Source organism: Pecten maximus, chromosome 2 (assembly GCF_902652985.1).
Source record: "Pecten maximus chromosome 2, xPecMax1.1, whole genome shotgun sequence".
NCBI lineage: Eukaryota > Metazoa > Mollusca > Bivalvia > Pectinida > Pectinidae > Pecten > Pecten maximus.
Window position 1 is genome coordinate 7,976,291 of NC_047016.1, and position 22,739 is coordinate 7,999,029.

The 22,739-nt window shown below is 35.0% G+C and overlaps 1 protein-coding gene and 1 non-coding gene across 13 annotated transcripts; one reads left to right on the top strand and one right to left on the bottom strand.

The window, feature by feature from the left end:
• Nucleotides 1-206: 206 nt before the first annotated feature.
• Nucleotides 207-278, top strand: Trnaa-cgc. Its single transcript has one exon. It is a non-coding gene; the product is annotated as a tRNA-Ala (tRNA).
• Nucleotides 279-2,893: 2,615 nt separating this feature from the next.
• Nucleotides 2,894-22,736, bottom strand: LOC117315739 (heterogeneous nuclear ribonucleoprotein A3-like). 12 transcript variants are annotated; one of them, XR_004529763.1, is made up of 13 exons: nt 22,618-22,736; nt 20,199-20,243; nt 17,369-17,565; nt 17,046-17,166; nt 15,935-16,136; nt 12,578-12,709; nt 11,704-11,760; nt 11,306-11,467; nt 10,447-10,551; nt 8,527-8,597; nt 4,008-4,159; nt 3,416-3,474; nt 2,894-3,129 (listed from the first exon to the last, which is right to left on the bottom strand). XR_004529763.1 is itself a non-coding variant. In XM_033870106.1 (11 exons), exons 2-10 carry the CDS (start codon nt 20,199-20,201, stop codon nt 8,563-8,565), a joined length of 1,014 nt encoding a protein of 337 aa, XP_033725997.1. In that variant the 5' UTR covers nt 20,202-20,243; nt 22,618-22,736; the 3' UTR covers nt 7,424-8,169; nt 8,527-8,562. The 12 variants fall into 12 exon arrangements, 7 of the variants coding, with proteins under 7 accessions (XP_033725997.1, XP_033725985.1, XP_033726038.1 ...); XR_004529762.1 differs by having other exon boundaries at nt 8,527-8,600; XR_004529769.1 differs by lacking the exon at nt 10,447-10,551 and having other exon boundaries at nt 11,315-11,467.
• Nucleotides 22,737-22,739: the final 3 nt, after the last annotated feature.

Below are 22,739 nucleotides of genomic sequence, written 5' to 3' on the forward strand. Positions count from 1 at the left end.
CATTAAAGCAATATGTTTAGTTCTAAAGCTAATGTAATGATAATATTAACACATTATTTCTTTAGAGTTTTATTATGCACGCACATGCCTATATATCCATATAAAATCTATAAAACAACTAACTACAATCATATTTTTCTTCAACAAACTTCAAAGAACTCTATGAAATCTTCATATAATTTGTTGATACCGTCGTTTAGTTATGAGGGGATGTAGCTCAGTGGTAGAGCGTTCGCTTCGCATGTGAAAGGCCCGGGGTTCAATCCCCCGCATCTCCAGATTTTTTGTTCATTTTTTATTTTTATTTTTTTAAAGCATTTTTATTTCTTGCATCTTACTATAAAAAGTCTTAGAATATTTTAAACTAGTGACTTTTTTCAAATCGGATTCGGGTCCTTGATGATTATCATTTATTACATTTTTACCAGTGAAATATCAAAAATTATTCATTCTATAAAAGTATCATATATCATATTAGTGAAAAATATCACTTTTGCTGATTTGACCAATCAAATTAATGATTAGAAAATACCAAAATAATTGACCAATCAGAAAGCCTGACATATATGTCAGCACCTGGACAGGGGAAACTACTTTTTTTGTTTACAAATTATCGCTGTAGGCCTAGTTAGCAAACGGGGTAGGGTTTTCGTTGATAAAAAATGTAATAAACAGAATATCTAACAGTGTCTTCAGTAATACCAAATATATTTCACTCGTGTGGCTAATATTTTGATATTTTTCACTCGTGCTGCGCACTCGTGAAAAATATCAAAATATTAGCCCCACTCGTGAAATATATTTGGTATTACTGAAGACACTGTTAGATATCCTCTATGTATTTTATGTCACGTATGCTGCCATTAATAAATAGCGTTGTAAACATGTTATAGAAAGGGACAATTAAGTTGTACAACTTGTGTCCGTTTCCTTTTTGAATGTTTTTAGAGAAAATATGTTTAAACTGATAGTTATATGCTGCGAACATTTCCTTATCTTACAGTACTTTGGAGAACTAAATCGATTGAATGGCTCCAATGGTAAAAAGTATATGATTCTGAACAACACCTTTTTTTCACGGGTTTTGCGTCAGATTTTTAGACGAGTTTAGGGGTAAAGACCCCATACAATTGAAGTTTTTCTACAATTTCATCGTTTTCTTTGAAAATAAAATGAAAATCTATTTAAATGCAATGTTATTCCCTTATTAATATGGTAAACCTTGCCAAAAGATTTATGGCATGAATAAATACAAAAATATCTTCACATTTCTGTTGTACTTTAACAGATCAGTCAAGTTAACAGAGGCAAGGTTTTCATCAGCCCGACTTCATTCATTATTTGGAATGTCTTACCCAGTTGACATTTCTGCTAAGAATAACTGTAATAGAACCAATTTTGATGCACCTTTCACCATGTGCATGCTGAAATTTCTGTTTAGTAAATATATATGCATAAATCGAAATACATGTTATTGGATTTTCTGCTCCTAGTCAGCCTCTAGTGAATGCGAACTTAATTTCTTCTGCTTGGTGTCGCACAATGGGTTGATATAACATGAAGAACGAATCTAGAAAGTTGGTTCTGCAAGGCAGCAATTATTCCGTTTTTATACTATTTCTGGTTTTCAATAAAACAAAATATTTTTGGATTTTTTGGAAGAGGGAAGACGGTTTTGCCCGTTGTCAGTATGTGACTGCGTGATGTCCTGCTGGGCGTCTATGGCAGTATAGTTCAATGATATAGCACGATATATGCTCCGTTCCTCATTTCTTCCAACGGCGAGGTTTCAAACACTTTTCTTGAAACCTACCAGGCGGATTTAAATGAAACTTTACACGAGTGTTTGACCAGTGGTGTGCGAGAAAACTTTTTTTGTTTTACGATTGGTCAAGTGGTCAGCAGAAGCCTCGGATTGGTCGTAATCTAGATACGGTCTAATCTTGATGAAATTTGGTATGTAGGTGGAGTATGGCACAGTAAAAACTGCAGTGTTATTTTTTGGAAATAACAAAATGGCCGCCATTTCCTGGCATCAGGTATCAAATTTTGAAGAAATCTGGTGTGTAGTATACTATGGGACACTGTTTATATTAAACACAAGAACACGTTATTTACAGAATATAAGACATTACCTATATAGAAATATAGATATTTTTTCTATTCGGTCCCCAATAGGGTAGTTAGCAGGGGGTCCAACCAAAACACTAGGGCACAGCCTTAGCCCTCCACTGGAACTAATAGATTGAAATGTGCGAATTTAAGGTTTTTATATGCGATGTCGGGCTAATAAATTGCATTAGAAATGTTTAATTAAACCAAATATTATCAGTATTTTACTGAAAATTCCGTTTATATATATATATTGAAAATCCAAACCAGAAATTCAGTTATTTCCTAGAACCATTTCACTGCTCAATTCCATGTTCACTAATTTGACCTTCGATGGAAGGGAATTGTTGCTCCGACGACGACCATCCGTTATAAATCGGTCGCAAAAAACATTAAATGCAACTTATGCGATACTTCTTTTCATCACAGCATACCATTGGCCAAATATGACCCTCTCTTTAGATTAGGATTTTAATGTACGTAACTGCTTTGGCCTTGAAAGTGGATAGTTAAATCATTTGGGCAAACAAGTTACTTCATAGCACAGAATTGATTCAATTATGATGTCAATAAGTTACAATGAAGAAAATCTTACCTTGGCATTTAATTTGTAATACCTTTATAAAACTATGCTACACGTCATAAAGCTATTTTCAAATCAGAAGTATAGTGATTTCCTTCTTATAATGTACTCCATAAATTCATCGACTAGGTTTATTGATTTAAAGCCAGTATATTACTGAAAATTCTGTTTGTATATATTGAAAAATCCAAACTTGTATAATTTCCCATATTTATTTGTCAGAAATACAGGAATTTCACAGAACTGTTTCACTACTCGAATCCATTATCACGAATATGACAACTTCAAACGATGGTGTCATTTCTTCTGTTGGTTTTGCACTGGAATCCACAAACCACGGACAATGACAATGTAATGCGATATAAACCAGTCCCATTTCAGTTTACCACGCATGGTGATTTCTTTCCACAAAAGACAGCATCATTAAGGCTTTCCTAAAGTACAGAAACACAAATGGTTAAACCATCAAGTGGCAAAAGTCTTAAAACAATGTAAAAACCACTAATATAGGAAGCTTAATAAAAGATGACAATCTCACAATCCAAGTGTAAATAATGGTGTCAGAATCAATAAATTGTTCAATTTTTTTGATAAACAAATTTTCCTCGAGATGGCTCAAATTGCTGTCTTAATAATTTGCAAACTTTTATCATCTTTACAATTTGCATAGATTTGAACTCCTCACTTCTAGTGCAATTTAGTAACTGTGAAATATCTTACTTAATTCTCCAACTTTTCATGGCATCTTTAAAACATGGTCACAAGTTGCAGCATGTCGACTGTAAAGATAAAACAGCCAGGGGATATATAATCAGAACTCAGATAAGAAGCTGTGTTTCTCAAATGTGACAGCATTATAAGTCATGGTTTACATTTAATTATTGCAGACTTCACTTTAAGGGGACTTTAAGAAGCAAATCAAGTAAAAACAGTGATATTTCACAAGCCTATCAATTCTTATTAAGGTTCAATTTAACTTAATTTGATCAACTTTTATTATGTACAATGGCTAATCTTGGGCCTTGCTTTTGATATGTAATTTGTTCAGTTGTTTGTAAATTTCAAGAAAACATGGGAAAATGTATGTTTCAGAGGGATATAATTAGCTCATTTGTATCACATATGTTGCACAAAATTGTCATGCTCACAAGTGTCTATAGCATACAATACTGATAGCATTGGTTTGACCAGACTTGACTTGATAATATTTACAAACACTTAAAATCAACAAAAATATAGTAAAACTCAAAAATACCCCCCCCCCCCCCCATTTCCAGTATTATTCCGATTTATATAAAGATAATTTCCACACCTCCTTTCTGTCCTGGCTTTCTACAGTCTGGTACTGAAAGCCACACTTTGCATCCACCTAGGTTTGGTTTCCAGCTAATCATTGGTTACTTGGCTGTTCACTGGTAAAACCTCCAGACTTCCAGCAAATTCTCAAGAGATTGAACTTCCAGTCTATAATAAAGCAGGATTTTTGCTCAATTAAAAAAAAAGAATAGACTATTCCAGTTCAATATTTAAAAAAATAAATAAATATACACACAATATTATGTTTTAGATCAAATTCACTTTTTTTTTTTTCTCTTTTTAAATTATTTCCTTTAAAATAACATTCAATTGTATACACTTGCAACATATGCTGCATTAAGATGTGGAAACATGATTTTCCTGAATCTATTGGATGCAATTAAACAATTACAATTATCAAATAAATGCAACATCATTAAAAAAATATAATCCATACGTTAATCATCGACATATTTCTATTATCTTAAAAAGAAAGCTCTCTTCAGCTCAGTTTATTTCCTCCTAAATATTTGAGGTTCCAGTATTCCACTAATAGTGATGAAACCATTAGTCACGCATATTTGCTCAATGCTGTGTTCCACATTATCTTCATACTTGAACCTGGGTCGCCAAAATTTCTAACAATTTTTGTGTTGAATATCTGTAATTTTAATGGTTTTTGAACGAAACCCCAATTAGCTCCCCACAATACAAAGTAACTTAAACAAGACCTACCTTACCTTACATATGGAGCATGGAGTTCTAAGCTACCTACCAAGATGTGGCCACTATAGATCTTCCGTAGTAACCTGCCAGTATCCTCTATGTACCGTCATATTCAATACTGCTATACATAAGATCTGTAGCGTTATTCCCAGTAGCATGTTACCCTCACTGTACCAGAAGCCTATGTATCCTCATACATTAACATACATTACATCAATACATACACGAATCCAGTAGATAACCCCGGAATACACACAGTTTATCAGAATCTATGCATGCAAGCTACGCATACCAGGCAAGTCTGTAAATTACCTTCACAATATCAAGGCCTTGTTCTATAGGATTCCACACATAAATATCAAAACCTTAGTCATAGTTACCAATCTAGAACTAGTATTGTTATAAAGATAGAAATGCCCAACTATGGTATTGCCAAGTTCAAAATTTAAGATGGATATTTAGAACTTTGAAAGTGAAGCTGCTTTTTCTTTTCAGCAAGTAAATTTTAATGAATATTTGCAGCTATGACCATCGGACCAACATGACGTGCATTACATATGTCATGAAAATGGATATGCTTGGGTCACTAAAATATCTTCAGTGGACCACTGTAGAACAAAAGCACTTGATATTCTAAAGAAAAAGGACAAGGTTTATCCATCCTACCCATCCATATTGATGGAAAGATATCTAAATTTGTAACCATATGGAGATAAGACAAAAGCAATTATAAATCTTGTCTAAAATATTCCAAAAGACATAACAAAGAACTTTGAGCCAAAATACTTTGTTGCTGTCAAATAGATAACATTGAAGAAATTTATTTGATTTATCAATAGGTACTATAGTGAATAAATGTACAGACCAAAACCTTTGACACTTATTTCCACATACACTTGCCCCGAACACTTTTTATAAATTGCATGTTCAAATACATATACTGATGTAACATCACTCTGAGGGAAGGTACCACATGAACTTTCAAAAGAAATTTTGATATCTTTTTGACTTGGAGACTAGGAAAACATGTTGAGTGTGTTAAATATGGACAGCATTTATTAATCCAATTGGTAAAATTGAAGTAGGCAATTTAAGAATAACAGCCATTAAAATCGCTTTCCAAAGGAAAATTTTTGAACTACCCTGGTTAATCGGAGAAAAAGTTCACATTGCAAACAAAAACATTTAACTGGCCATTTTTATACTTATGAAAGTCCAGGTTAGGAAAATATCTAAAAACTAACCTATGGGCATAAAGCAAACCTGCCAAATTTGCAAAAGTAATATTACTTCTAACAAGAGGCCCATGGGCCTTAACGGTCACCTGAGATTTGAAATATTTCAGTTAATTTAATTGACCCTTTTTAGCCCCGCCCATCAGCCCCTTGGGGTCAGTCAGGACCAACATGTGTTCACCATTAAGCTGTCTTCCAATGCTGATAACGTTAACAAAGTTAGAATGAATTCCAATAGAAATCAAACAAATCATAGTCAAAAATGTGTTTTCCCTATATAAACTATAGTAAAAGTTATCCCCTCCCCAGAGGCAAACTTGTGACCCCATGGTCATGAAATTCATAATTTTAGTAAAGCACCTTAAGACCCTTCCATCTATCAAGAGTATTTGATTCCACCTTATTTGGGTCTTGAGAAGAAGATTTTTGAAATTTTAGTCAATTTGACCCTTTTTAGCCTCGCCCATCAGCCCCTGGGGGTCAGTCAGGGCCAACATGTGTATACAATCAAACTACTTTCAAAAGCTGATAATGTTAACCAAGTTAGAATGAATTCCAATAGAAATCAAACAAATTATAGTCAAAAATGTGATTTCCCTATATAAACTATAGTAAAGTTTACCCCCTCCCCAGGGGCAAACTTGAGACCCCAGGGTCATGAAATTTACAATTTTGGTAAAGCACCTTAAGACCCTTCCATTTATGAAGAGTATTTGATTCCATCATATCTTAGAGTAGAGAAGAAGATTTTTGAAATTTCAGTCAATTTGGGCCTTTTTAGCCCCTCCCATCAGCCCCTGGGGGTCAGTCAGGGCCAACATGTGCATGCCATCAAACTGTCATCCCACGTGATAATGTTAACCAAATTAGAATGAATTCCAATAGAAATAAAACAAATTATAGTCAAAAATGTGATTTCCCTATAAAAACTATAGTAAAGTTTACCCCCTCCCCAGGGGCAAACGTGAAACCCCTGGGTCATGAAATTTACAATTTTGGTAAAGCACCTTAAGACCCTTCCATCTATGAAGAGTGTTTGATTCCACCATACCTGAGAGTAGAGAAGAAGATTTTTGAAGTTTAAGTCAATTTGACCCTTTTTAGCCCCGCCCATTAGGCCCCTGGGGGGTGGGGACCATATAATTTACAATTTTGGTTGACCTTTAGCCATAGAAGCTTCCTACCAAATTTCATTGAATTTGGTTTAGGGGTTTTGGAGAAGAAGTCGATAATGTAAATTGTTTACGGACGGACGACGACGGACAAAAGGCGATTAGAATAGGTCACTTGAGACTTTGTCTCAGGTGACCTAAAAATCAACACTCCTAAGAATGATAGATTACAATAGTATTACCTTATAAAATATTGTCCCAAACCCAATTTTGGTTTCTTAGCAACTTTGGCACTAGGAGCTCCAGCCCTGACATTTTCAAGTTAATTATATGGTATAGATATGAAGAACAAGAACTACTGTAAATCCTAGTTTTTATTAAATTTTATTCCTCGATCTTTCCTGCTAGAGGAGCTATTACATTAAAACGACAACACGCATGATAAATGATGGTACAACATAGACATTGGGAAAATATAAAGTAGAGATTTCTTTCCTCTACATAAATGAGATGCACTGACGAAGAAAGGATTGAATGAAGAGTAGATGTAATCCTCAGACTGGTCTATTTAAAAGCAATTCAAATTCCTGCATTTCAACACGATTATTCAGCTTACAGCAGAGTCTCCAGAGTAGTAACACAAATAATCCTGGATAAAATCCATTTAGTCTGTGAAATGGAGCTCTACCTTAACTGAAGGTAACTCTATAACATGGGACACGGTCGTTCATAGCTTCGTAGCATAGTGAATAGGTCACTACAGCACTATACTGTTCAGGGTTTGTAACAATATGCCTTCATACACATCAGGATTGTTATGGTGGACATGGTCCTATGCTAAGGGATGCTGCTCACTGGGCCATACAAATCCTTTTTAAGTCTATGCCTCAATGATATTAATGAAGGGCACTATGTGTAAACTAGTCCACTATATGTTAAGACCCGAAGGAGGCAGTTACATATGTACATCCAGTAGTTGTCACAATGCTGTAGCGAGCTGATCATAACCTATGACTTTAGGCTAGCTACCAAGCTATGTATGATTTCCTGAGAATCTGCCTGCCTGTATTACTTCTGCTGGTAATATTGCTTTCTCTATACCTGCCTAAATGTAATCAACAAGAAAAACAAAGAGATATAGTAAATGATCCAATATACATACAATGCCATTAAGTGATTTTTCAACAACCCCTGGCTTCTTGATTAACTTTTCCCATTACTAAAAAGAACACAGAACACCACCCCTTCATAGCATTATTTTATGCAAATTGAATATCCCCATTAATCTAATAAGAAAACGCCCACTTATTTTACCTTTCTATTTCTGAACATTCTTTTTTAATACCATTTAAGAAATAATTTAAGAACCTACATTCAAAGATGTTGGCTGTGTTTCTATATTTTGAAGCAGATTGTCACCGATTTAGTGAAACCTGTATCTGCCTTTGTTTCAAGCACTTACCTGAGGAGTACACCTGTTGATGATCTTTAATGAACCTCATCGTCTGTTGTAACCACCACTGTTGTATCCACCTGCTATGGAATAAAACATACTCTGATTAATCTACCTATGAATCACCTGCTATGTCATAAGTAACACATTCAAATTAGAGAATTGTTTAAGTGAACAAACACATGTCTCCCCTAATTATTTTTTGTAAATAATAAATTTTACTGTTTTTGTTTACTCAGTATACAACTTGGTAATTTACACTTATTTGACCTTTGAACTTGTAGTCAAGGTCTTGTTAACCAAATTGAAGTGCACTGCACGTCAACTTTGGGAGAATTATTCCGCAACTTCCACAAGCATCTTCAAAAACAGAAAAACTGGTGACTGGACAAGAAACTGCTGAAAAATTTGCACATGTTTGACCTTTATGTCAAGGTCACAGTGACGCAACTGTAGTGAACTACAATGACTTGGCTTTAGGTGATGCAAGAACAATAAGTTTCATTAAAATATCTTTAACAGTTTAGAAGTTATGACCTGGACCAGAAATTGTGAAGGTCACCTTGACCTAATGGCAGTCCACTGCACATCAGCTCAAGGTGGTGATCCTTCAAGTTTCATCAACGGTTCACAAAATATGACCCAGACAAGAAGAACCAATAAGGGAGATGTAATAAAAAGAAATTGTCTTAAAATCGTACATTTGCATTGCTTAAGTAAGCAGCAGTATCATAATTCATTCAAACAAAATTTCGTCAATCTATTGAATATTCTAAGGAATCTGCATTTGAATTCAGCAATAAGGACAAAAACGAAAAACAAGAGGCCCAAGGGCCTCAACGGTCATCTGACTCTAAATTAAAGACCCTTATACTATTGTAGTATGCATTCTCTGTAGCAGGTATAGTGGCACTCATGGCCATGGTGGCAATCTTGGACATTGGATCAACCCGAAAAATAACAACACTTGATCAAGACTATCTCAGGATCATTTCTGGTAAGTTGGAGCTGATCGCACTGGTGGAATTTCAGAAGAAGTTTGAAATAGTTGTTCAGGAAAACCATGATTGTGCAATCATGTTACAAAATGGCCGCCATGTCTGCCATATCAAAGTTTTTACGAGGCCGAAAAATAACAACACTTTGTTGGCTCTCCTTCCATAACATCCCCACCAATTTCCAGCTCAATGGCACCAGTGGAACTAGAGAAGAAGTTTAAAATGTTTTTCAAGATGGCTGCCATGGCGGCCATCTTGGATTTCTGACCAACCTGAAAAATAACAAAACTTCCTCAGGACCATCCCAGGATCATTTCAGGCAAGTTTCAGCTCAATCTCACCAGTGGAACTTGAGAAGTTTGAAATGTGAAAAGTTTACGCACGGCACTCGGCGGCCTGCGCACTACGACGGACGAAGCATGATGACTATAGGTCATCATATAAAGAAGCTTTAGGATTTTCATGTTAATTATGATTTCCATTCCAAAGAAGCTGCATATTAGACTTAACGAGGAAAACTTGAATAGCACAGTTCTATTCTACTGTAAAATACTCAAAGCTTTGTATAAAATCCATATTTCTCAAAATTAAGATTTTCAATGGCATTTAATTTAATGCACACGTTAATAATGCCAAGATCTTCCATCAAGGTTTTGCATACATAAAGAAAATTTTGAATCACTGGATTGAAGCAAAAGATGGACAAAATACATCAAAAGACTTTGTAAACAATCTTTCAGAATTATGAAAGAAGACCAAGGGTTAATTATTCAGCTCATAAATTTTCTGAAATATGAAACCCCATAAACATTGAATTTATCTATTACCTTACAAATATGGAGTTTAACCTATGAACAGAACAGTATTTACTCAGTTAGGCTTCACAAGGTAGAGAAAAGCATATCAGAAATTGTTTGTGAGAAGTTCTTACATCCATAAGGTCCCTGTCCACGGTTAGAGTAACTGTTCTTCATGGCGCCACCTCCATAATTATCTCCATAATTCTGGCCAAAATTACCACCATAGTTGTTTCCTCCTAACAATCAGAAACAATGAGTTAACAAAATCATTATCACTTACAGGGTCAATAACACTTAAAACAATCAGAAACAATAACACTTAAAACAATCAGAAACAATCAGTTAAAAATATCAATAACACTTATGAACAGACAACTGTTTTTCAAATGTTGCAAAGAATGTCTAGTCAACCAATCAGATGCTAACATGGGACTTTATACTCAGACAAAGAATAAACAAAATCATGTAACTGCAAAGTGTAACCATATGAACACAGAACTCAATGGAACAAATCAGTATTCCTAACAAATGGACAAATATAAAATATTGAATGAAGCAATTGACAAAGCCTGGTGATAGTCCAGACAAAACAACAACAAAATGTGAAATAAATACCACGATTTAAACAACTTTATATATTCTTCTAACTGGTAAGTTGAACAAGATCATGGAGGACATTTTAGAATTGTATAACAGTTCCAAGCAGTATACAAGAATAACTAACCAACAACTTAGCATTACTTTGAAGAAGCAATGGGAGGGAAATCAGAAAAACGATCTTAAAATTGAAAGCCAGGAAACTCATGAATTTATTAGGTAATGTAGATTCATCAATGTAGTTGTTTCATAAAAAGGTGAATGTCAGATGAAATGAGCTTCATGACAGCCATCAGTGTGAGTGACCACCAATGATACAAATACTTTGATGGAAAATGTACAGAATGGCAGTCTCTACAAATATGGATATATACAAAGCCAGCAGTATTTCACCTTGGTTACCGTATCCACCACCATAGTTGTCATAGCCACCACTGCTACCACCACTGTTCTGATTCCATCCTCCTCCTTGATTACCATAGCTGCTTCCATATCCACCACTACCACCACCACCACCACCACCACCTTGGTTTCCGTAATTGTTTCCGTAGTTTCCTATGGGCATGAACATTGGTAAACAAGACTAATCATTTACACCATTTGTTTCAAAAAGGATTCAACAATGCTGAAATTCTGTATCAAATCATTCGACAAATTCACATTGACCCAATTCACTTCCACAATTCTTCTTTGAAGATTTTATAAATATCATATATACATGATTTTTAATTGCAGGTTTTATTCCCAGACAACTTCTCTAATGTAAACCCATAGATGAAATGCATACCAACCTTGACTGTAACCACCCTGGTTGAAACCACCTTGGTTCCAGTCATTAAATCCCCGACCTTTAGAGATAAAGTGATCTCAAATGAATTCATCTTAAATCAGACTTTTATAAAATAAGTAAAATTGAATAGGAAATTCAATATCAGTTTTATCCATGTTGATAGGGTGAATAATTACCAATCAATTTCATCATCCAAGAATTTTCTAACAATATCATTATTTTTAAATATATTATCATGAAACTGTAAACAGTATTAGAATTTGGTACATAGACATAATAATTCATTGGACAAATACAATTCTTTATATCATTGTATTTAGATGAATTGCAATATATAAAATTGTTCAGTTGTTATACAGAGCAAACAATTTTGGTTATTGAATATGAAGTTTGTTGATAATTTTCCATAACAGATAAGCTTTAAGTTTTTCTCACACGTTACCTTTCAAGTAGCTTTAGCCCGAATTTCCTCTGGCACTGATATCATGTCTGGTGTAGGACCAGAGCGCACTACTATAGGAAAATGTGGAATTCTCCGACACCATTCGGTGTCGCTATATTTTTGTGCAAAAACAATAACATCGGGAGTGACATAACACCTACCTTTCATTTCTAGATAAATGAGATATTAATTTACCCCAAAACATCCATTTAGTCCCATTTCAGTGTTCTATTCCGTCTGTATAGACCCAATGTAGGTGTTATTTCACTCCCGATTTTATTGTATTTGCACCAAAATCCATGTTTTCATACAGTAGAGCGTTCTGGCTCTACACCAGACATGGTGTCAGGGCTATAAAAAAACTCTGGCTAATGTAGCTTGTATTATTGGGGCATGTGATAAAAGAGAAAGTTTGGATTGCCTTGGAACATACCTCCACCACCTCTGCCTCCTCGTCCCCCACCACGTCCCCCACGGCCACCAGAGTCTCCACCTCTTTGATTCTCCTTGGCAATGGCCTTCTTTACTTCTACATCCTTCCCATTCAGGGTGAAGAACTTCTTTACTGTAAAGAAGAGAAAACACATTGGTAGTAAGATAAAACAATATTGATCATAACCAGCCAATAACCCGCTTCCTAAATTTACAGGGCTTTTACGATACGAATAGAGCAAGATTTTTCAAGCATCTACACAACTTTATAAAGGGTCCTGCAATAAAGAAAGAACATGTAAACTTCTTTTTTAATTAGTTTAATGCGTAATGCAGGCAAATCAAGTTGAAAAAATCAATGTGTCAAGGCCACTCATAGGTGCTGTGCATGAGAAAAGCAAACATTATATAAATATAAAATGGCATGTAATAAGAAGACATTTTTATTGTTATCCTGAATGTTTTACTGATGATTATCCTACGTCATTTTAAGGAATTATATTTTCTTTAAAAAGGCTGTAGTTGCATTAAAGTTGTGCTGAACAGTGATCGAAAAAATCACGTTCTTAAACCTCACTTGAATTGGCATACTATGATTAAATTTAATGCTTTGATCAAATTAATCTGTGATATCGGTCATGTTTCTTGATAAACCAAATGGCCATTTCGTGTAAATTATGTAAGTTTCTAAATTGTACTCAATTTACTGCTCTTTTTTTTCACCCCGTGTAATAACTGATCTGTATCCTTATTAGAGATCTGACAACTTTCGTAAGAAGAAACTCGTCTTGGAAATTTGTTCCCGATGAATTGGCCAACCTTATCTGTTCCGGTGACTGCATATATTTGTGCAAGCATTTCACTATCGACCGATTTAAATAAGGCAACTCTTCATTGCTATCGGAATCTATGTTGTGGAAACAAGCTTACATTAGGTTTCTCCTAACAATCACTTCAACCAACTCAACAAGCACGGCCATTTTTGTATGGCCTATTTCTTGGAAATGACAAACCAATCGAAGTATTTGACTTTCAACTTAAGTATTGAATGTAATCAAGATTTTACTTGTTGATTTCCAATTGGAAAATTCGAGACTAAAACAGTATTCGACAACCAAAGGCTATTTTTATCAAACCAAGAGCGACTTTCGAATGTCGCATCAACAGGAGTGTATATGAATTATCTCCCCTCGCACAAACCAGGGAGCAAGCATAATAATTTGCACAGAAAATAGTTCGGAATAGTCAGGGATAAAACAGGTCATTGTGTACGATTTCAGCTGTTTTTTCTATAATTTATTTAAATTCAACAAATGTCTTCAAATATATAAAAGCATAAATCACATTACTTAATCACAAATAAATACCATGCAGACAAGAACGCCCAGTATGTTATTAGTTGTTTTTGGGAAAAATTATTTCTGGTCCCATCCTGAACTCATCAGGATTTATCATTGAAATAAGCGACATTTTGATTCCCCCGGAGTTCCGAGAGAATTTATTCTAGCGAAATTTGGCGATGATGGCTTAAGGTTGCTGTTTCAAAGCACCTAAAAACATGTATTAAAATTGTTTAAAAACCTGTTCCCATGCTCATATCACAAAGCCATACAATAAAGAAATTGTATCGTAACATATTGGTATATTGTGGGAGTCCTTTAAATCTATATGATGGACTGAACTGTACCGATTTTCTATTGAAATTTTGTGTGTTGTTTTAACATGAAAGCGACTTGCACTTAATCATATGACTTTTTCTCGAAATAGGTATTATCATAACTCAGGAGAAAAGTATGTTCTTTATATTTCCTACCTGGTGATACATGGTTTATTATTCTTTTGCTTGCATTTTGACGTATGGCTTTTTCTTTTTCAAACACAATATAGCTTAATTCTTAATATTTACATCTCTCCCTTCTTCAGCTTAGTAAACTCTGACTGCTTTAAATTAGGCCAAACAAAATTAATGTCTTGTTTCTCAGGCACATTTTTCCAAAAAAGGATGAGGGAGGGAGGCTTTTTTTTTTTTTTTTTTTACTACCTAAAAATGTGATGAGGGAGGGACTTTTTTTATTTTTTTTCTCTCAGTCACATAATGATACATATACATGAATCATGTGATTTGAAATTGTGTCAATTGTTAAATGCATAAAATGAATAAAGAAATCTTAATTTTAAACTATTGTCTTTATTTTCTGGTATTAAACTTGCAATTTAACGGTTAAATTGAAAAACAATTGAAATACAATTTTATGTTCAATGTTCACCAGATGTACACAAGTGATCAGGAACTCCCTATGTTTTAAGATTTGGTTCTTACATAATGTCCAAACACATCATGATCCGTGAATTTTGGCGGAAACGACCAGTCGTCGGGACCAAGCGATTCATCGCGCAGACCCTTGTAAAGTTCGCCAAATGAACAAGTGTCGCTATAATTCGATATGATTGTCCAGGGTAAAATAACACTGCCAGAAAAGATATTTGAATGGAAATTATTGCTACCATGTGCAATCGAAAAATCAAGCTTCTAAAAGATAAACAAACGTTTCAATGATCTGATTTGGGAGATTCTAAAACACGGATCGGGCAAGTTCCGGATATTGCGGCAACCAACGTCGGATTTTTTTCCGGAATTTATTTTTCGGCGCGGACGTTTTTATTTTTTTGATTTCAATAAAAAGTGAGTGGTGCGGGGGGTTCATATTGGATGCGGGCGGGCCTGAGAAACAAGAAATTAATTTTATTTGGCCTTACCTATCCGATCATCTCTACACAAAAAGCTAATGTCAAGTGAGTGTTTTGTCATAAACTTCACTGAAGATTGCGGAATTGAGTGAATATTCTCCATGAGGTAAGCTAACAACAAATGGCTGAAGCGTACAGTTCCTATAGAACAATCGACCACGTCACTACTATATCTGTGTCAATACCCGCTATGCTTGACAACCATAGTTAATGCGAGACAGAAAGAAATTGTGGATTGTGAATATATTAATTGAAAACGTAAAACGTATTGAACAAAAATGTTGAGTTGTTTCTTTTAATTTTGTAAAAATATACTGGCATCTTTACGTAGATTAACTTGAACTATATTATTCTTAGCAACCACGACTGTCGTAGTAACCAAATGTCTCAACACATCACAGCTTTTATTTTTTTGTACGATATTTTAACAATCTGTCTGATGTAAATATATGTATTGAACGGTGTTTTTATTGTAAACACAATAAAAACACTGTTCAATCCCTATTTGTTCAACTGAAAACTTTATGCATCAAATCCAAATAAATTATGAACATATTTTAAAAAACATTATTATTACATTGTCTTTAAAAATTTTAATCCCTGTACTTACAAACACATTTGTCCACTGAGTCAGTATCCTTAAAAACAACAAAGCCGAATCCTTTCACCTTGTTGGTTTCCTTATCCCGAATGAGATCCACTTCTTCAATTTCTCCATAACCAGAAAAGACTTCAGTGACCTGGTCTTCTACAGTGTCATCCTTTAGACCACCGATGAACATCTTTTTTGTTGACTCTTGGGGCTCATTAAACTAGAGGAAGAATTCAAAGTTGTGTTTTCAAACAATAGTAACATTAGCCTAGTGGAGATACTCTTACTCAACTACCACAGAAATTAAAAAGTTCATACAATGTCAACTGATGTAACAGCTATGCCATATTTGTAATGTAGGTGCAATGGGTTATTTAAACAATTTAGTTTGGATTATTTATACAATTTAGTGATCGCCATTATCAACTGTCATCTGTAAGTTTCAATAACATACCCGATATATATGTATATTATTTAAATCTCGAGGATGATATTAACTTTGCATCAATATTACATCATTATTTCACTTTGCAAGTATTCTGTTTGAAAATAAAAATATATCTCGTTATTAATTAAGCAAAACTAGTTACTGGTTAATAAAAATCAAAAGTATTTTACTATTGTTTTGTTGTTTTGTTGTTTTCTGCCCAAATGAGTGCCATTCTCTATGCAATCTTCTGTCATAAACACTAAGTAAATAAATCCTATTCATTTCAAAAATTTAAAAATTCTGGTTTTTTTCTAAAAAAAAAATTTTTTAGTTTAACTCTGGCAGGGGATAGTCTAACCCCAGATGGACTCTATTGCCAATTATCAGCACCCTAGTACAATTATAAAGTGATGTATTAATACCTTTCAACACTTGCACCAAAAACTTAACGCAAAAATATTCGAAATTTTTTCAGTCCAAAAATTTTCCAAAATCTGTTTTTTTTCCAAAAAATCTTTTAGTTCAACTCCGGCAGGGGATAGTTTGACCCCCACAGGGACCATATTACCATAAATTACTATGCCTTTCAACACTTGTACCAAAAATTTAACATTTGGAAAACCAACGCCGACGCCGACGCTGGAGTGACAACATAAGCTCTCAGTCTTCTTCGAAGAGACGAGCTAAAAAGGATCTTACCTCCCTTGGCATGGCCCGTTTTGTCTCTACATCCCTGTTGTTAATTTTGTGAGGCCGATTTTTCTGAGAGGCATCCACTTCAGATGTATATTTGTAAGTGATAAACCCAAAACCTCTTGACCTAAAAAAATTGGAATTTTTTGGAACATTCATATAATGATCAAACAATCAAAACGTGGCCATAATTTGAGAACTATGAAGTTAAATTTCATGCAAAATAATGAATACCCGTTTCATATATATGACATGAATATAAGTATTCATGTAACAAATTCTATCATCTTCATATGAGAATAGATTATTTATTTCTTGTGATTAAATACCTTTTTGTATTGGGATCTTTCATCACAACACAGTCTGTAATCTCGCCCCATTGCCCAAAGTGCTCTTTCAGGCCTTCTTCATTTGTCTCGTAACTCAAACCTCCTATGAAGATTTTTCTGAATTGTTCTGCCTCTGGGTCCTGCTCTACACGTGGGTACTGTTGACGTCTCTGTCCTCCTCTGCCTTGGTTTTGGTACTGTGGGGGAAAAATTTACGATGACGTTTTTCATGCCTTCACAGAACTTGATGTTATGACAAAAGACAACATCCGAAATAGCTCTTTGTGCCCACTACCATAAGATCTGTATTGGTTCTTTGTCAAATTTGTCAGTATTGGGCTTTATCAAATTTCAGTAATGGTGACAGTGATGTCTGACCTTAGTAGAGTGCCATATGAGAACCACTTGCCCCTGAACTAGAATCACTTGTCCATCGACTTCTAATTTTCAATAAAAAAAAAAGCATAAAAAACCTATGAAAATAAGGTTTCAATATTTTAGTCATTACTCTTAATTGTACAATTTGAACTGCAGTTTTGTGAACTTTCCATAAAAAGGAGTACATCATTCGCTTCACAAATGCGACATTTAAACTGATGTCTATAGGCAACAGGAACTAACAAGCCAGTTCTAAGCAGTAAGACATTTATTCCGGACTATCAGTTCTATCATTGTCATTCCAACTGCATTTAAAAAAATTGGTAATTTATATGATACCGGGTCCAATTTACTTGTCATTTACCTGTATTAGTCTCACCCTTCTTGATCACATAAACATATCAGTATCATGTAGACGCTTCTGCAGAGCAATCACTGAGAAAGGGCTATATGCAAGATGGAGCTTTACTTTAAGTATGATTTAATCCCAATTTGTTATGGAAATTCCAGACTTCGTGGTATAAACGCTAAAGACAGTACTTATAAACGTGATTTATGTTTTATTTTCTTTTGAAATTTACTCGTCACCAGGGACGAATGCACGACGACATTTACTTGTCCCCAACCCAAATGTAACTCGTCCAGGACGAGTGCTTTTTTCGCACCCTAGTCTCCTTTGTTCTGAGAAGGCAAATAGATCACATAGGCCATAAATGAGCATAACAGCCAGTGATTCTAGGTCTTTGGGGTTTGTATGCACAACGCAAATAAAACAATTCAAATTTTGAAACTAAACAAGGGCTCCCAGAGGGATCTTGGTGCCAACCATTGAATGATCTTTATTGGTTCAATGTCAGTCTGATATTCTCTCTACTTTTCCCTTCGTTTTCTTTCCTCTTACTAATCTGATAACATGAACACATGAAACCTAAATATGTAGTTTGAGAATCATCCAGAAGTATTTTTCAAGAAATAGTGATAACAAACTTTTCAAAAATTCAAGATGGCCGTCAGTCGGCCATTTTGCTTTTTTCTGATCAAAAGTCTAACTTTAATTGGCACAACTAGGGACCAAGGGGGTCCTACACATGAAGTTTCAGGAATATCCCTGCAGAACTTATAAAGAAATATCTTTCTCAAAATCCAAGGTAGCCATCTGTCAGCAATTTTGTTTTCTGATAAAAAATCGAAATTACATTTGCACAACTAGAATTAATCATACCCCCCGACCCTCTCGTGAAGATTTTCCAACAAAAACCTGTTTTTAGTGAACTGGTTACCACCGCAACCTAAATTTGTGGAAGGGGAAAAAAACCTGCATGCATATGTACACATTACGAGTCGATAACATTTCTGTGTATTTCAAATGAAATCGGTTGATAGCTATATAGGAGTTGTCTTGTCAAAATTTTCCACAAGAATATGGGTTTTGAAACCTGGTAACCATGGAAACCAAAAATTCTGTAGAGAAATATGCATGCACATTGACACATGGTCCCTATCACTCCTGTGTAGTTTGACTTGAAGCAGTCCACAGGTTTACGAGTCGACTGGACAAAATTCCCCCTCACACAAAAAACGAAGTATAGTGACCTGGTTACCAAGGTAACCACAAATTTACAACATGATATAGATTACGCACATCTACAATGTATAAGGGTTAACGTTATTGCCAAAAAGTTTCGTTGAAATTCCCTCAGTAGTTTAGGAGTAGCCGGTACATTGTTGTGTCTACAGACGGACAGACTTCGTTGCAGAGGGTATAACTAGGTTCCAAGGGGAACCTAACATGAAGTTTAGAGTACTTTTCAAGAAATAGCGATAACGAGTGTTTATGGTTGGACGTATCGAATACTAGCAAGCGATGAACCACAGATGCAGGACATCAAATGCTCTATTGAAAAACAATCACCAGCAAGAGCTTCTGAAAAGAAAGCAGCATGCATATGTGAAGTTTGATTCTGATGGTCCATGCCATTTCAACTTAATTGTCTCATTGTGCAGAAAAAGTGATCCAAACAGAGGCATTACCAGACATGTCCAAAGGAACCTAACTTTTTGAGCAGGAATAAATTTTCTTTTAATTTCAACAATGATCTTGACCTTTTACATCGAAAAGCAATCCCATGCAAGCTGTGTCAGTAGAAAAGGAATGTGTGAAGTTTGAGCTTGATTGCGATTTGGTCCTCCTGAACAAGAGCTATTGTCCGGAATCCAATTCTTTTATTTGTAGTAACAGTGACTTGAAAAGAAAGCCAGACTAAGCACTCTTGATATGAATTAAGCAGAAATGGTGATAAAGACAGATGGAATTTGGAACAGCAAAAGGCAACTTGATGTTGGAAGTTGGAACAGCCCAATATTTGATGGTAAAACAAGCAACAAACTTGACATTTCAGTATATTTAAGATTAACTGTTGTCATTGACATAATACACTGCATAGTTACTTACCATTTTTATTTTTATTTTTCGGGTGCTCCCCTCACTATGTGAAATCTGAAATTAAGGTAACATCATTTTATATTTTGAAAACATTCTCCCAGATTTCCTGAATAGAGGATATTTTGAAAATGGATGAGATCCTGTCTGGGAATCTTGAAGCAACTTGGCCAACAAGCAAAGTGAGGATGGGAACAAATTCAGCAACTTCACTTGCCACATAGTATCCTCTTTATCTAATGGGTTTTGATGTTAACATAAGGCCCATCTGTGTGTCTTATTATTTGATAAATATGTAGAAAATTACCCCCCCCCCCCCCCCCCCCCCGTTTGGTGTTGCCAAGATTTTGGTGCAAACACAATAAAATAAAATTGGGCGCGACATAACACCTACCATTTTACTTTCCAAAATGAGACAAAAGGCCCTTTCCCAAACCAGTAGTTGTCATTTGTCATATAGCAATGTGCTCTGGCCCTACACCTGACATGGTGTCAGGGCCAAAAGAAACTTGGGCTAATTGTAACCCTGGTATTTATAATAGTTAGAAACAATGAACTTTATATCTAAACACACACCTATTCATATGCCCCTAGACAATCAGTACAATAGGCGGGCAGTGGAGATCTTAATTACAGAAGAGACATATATAGAGAGATTGGCTACTCTCTATTTGCCCTTATGTCTACGTGGTGGCCCCTGACCTTCCCACAATCCTTTGTGACGTTCGGTTAAGTCTTCTCCTGACGCCATATTGGAGAAAACTTGAAAACCAGACACATAATTATCGATAATTTCTATTTGAAATCACCAAGATCCAATGATGTGCTTTAATTTTATATCAAAATGCAGAAGTGTCATCAATATGAAATATATCACAATTTGCTGTCAAAGTGTTTGTATTTTGAGTATGAAAGTCAAGCACACCCATATATGTGTCTGATTACAGTGGTTGAAGCAGAGACATATATACACAGAGATAAGTAACATCGCTATTTCCCCGTACAAGTGGTGGCTCCCTTTATTCGTGACCACTCAAGCATATCCCTTATCGAGAGTGCCCGTGTCCCCTATCAAACACACGCGAGCACAGGTAAATCGGGCTTTGTGCATGTGTGTATCGATGTACTGGAACTTATTCGACATGTTCTGGTTAATCCGCCATTACGTCAGACCAAAACATCGTCATTTTAAATACACACAAAAAGCACATTGTTTTATTTTGGCCACTACAAAAGTTACCACATTAACCAAAAACTATCAAACTTATGGGATATAGTCTTATTGATCATGCACATTGTTGTCATTTATCCGTATTTTCGAAAATCTGTTGGGTCCTATTAGACATGTCCAAGTTTGTAATTAAGCAGCCATTACGTCGGACCAAAACATCGTCAATTTTAAATGCACACAAAAAGCACATCGTTTTATCTAGGCCACTACAAAAGTTACCACATTAACCAAAAACTATCATACTTATGGAATATGGTCTCGTTTATCATGCACATTGTTGTCATTTATCTGTATTCTCGAAAACCCCCATAGGAACTTTTCGAAAATTGGAGATTCCCGTCGATCTTTCCTGCGGTGTGCTTGACTTTCATACTCAAAATACAAACACTTGGACAGCAAATTGTGATATATTTCATATTGATGACACTTCTGCACTTTGATATTAATAAAACTAAAGCACATAATTGGATCTTGGTGATGATTTCAAATAGAAATTATCGATAATTATGTGTGTGGTTTTCACGATTTCTCTAATATGGCGTCAAGTGAAGACTGAACCGAGCGACCACAAAGGATTGTGGGAAGGTCAGGGGCCACTATGTTAACACAAGGGCATATAGAGAGTTACCAATCTGTGTATATAGGTCTCTGGTTGAAGTAAAAAAAAAACACTACCAAGTTATGTATATTTTTCAAATTTCACTTAAGGTGCCTATTTACTTTGTCTGCACCAAAACCACAAAACGGTGTCAGAAAATTCTGCTACATTTTCATATATTAGAATGACAAAAAGTCATCTAGGCATTAGGAATTGGTGCAAGAACATTATGGCGACATTTTGAAATAACACAATTTTGAACACTTGCGAAGTAACTATATTTGCTGATCTACATCAAATGGGCGTAATAACATTTTAAAGACATCTTCATTATAGACATAGAAGATGCATTTTCAAAAGGCACCGAATCGAGCAATATAGGCTAATGAACAGTTATAACAGTAAAAATAAAGATGGCGTCAATTAAGCTAAACAAAACCGGCCAAAACAATTTTACGAAATTTGCATCAAATACAAATAAAACCACATCAGAAATGTTATGATTATATGGATATATAAGAAAATATTGTATTTTGTTTCTTGATAGTGGCCCTTTTTCTTTCCAAACAAACGTAAGCCTCTTTTGACATCTGTCACCTTACCCTTCTTCTTCCTGCAGTCACGGCGGCTTGAAAAAAGGAATGTCACGTGATTTCATAAATTCACATTATCACACTAAAATTGGTAAGTCATAACTAATAATCCCTAAAGTTGCATTGATTTT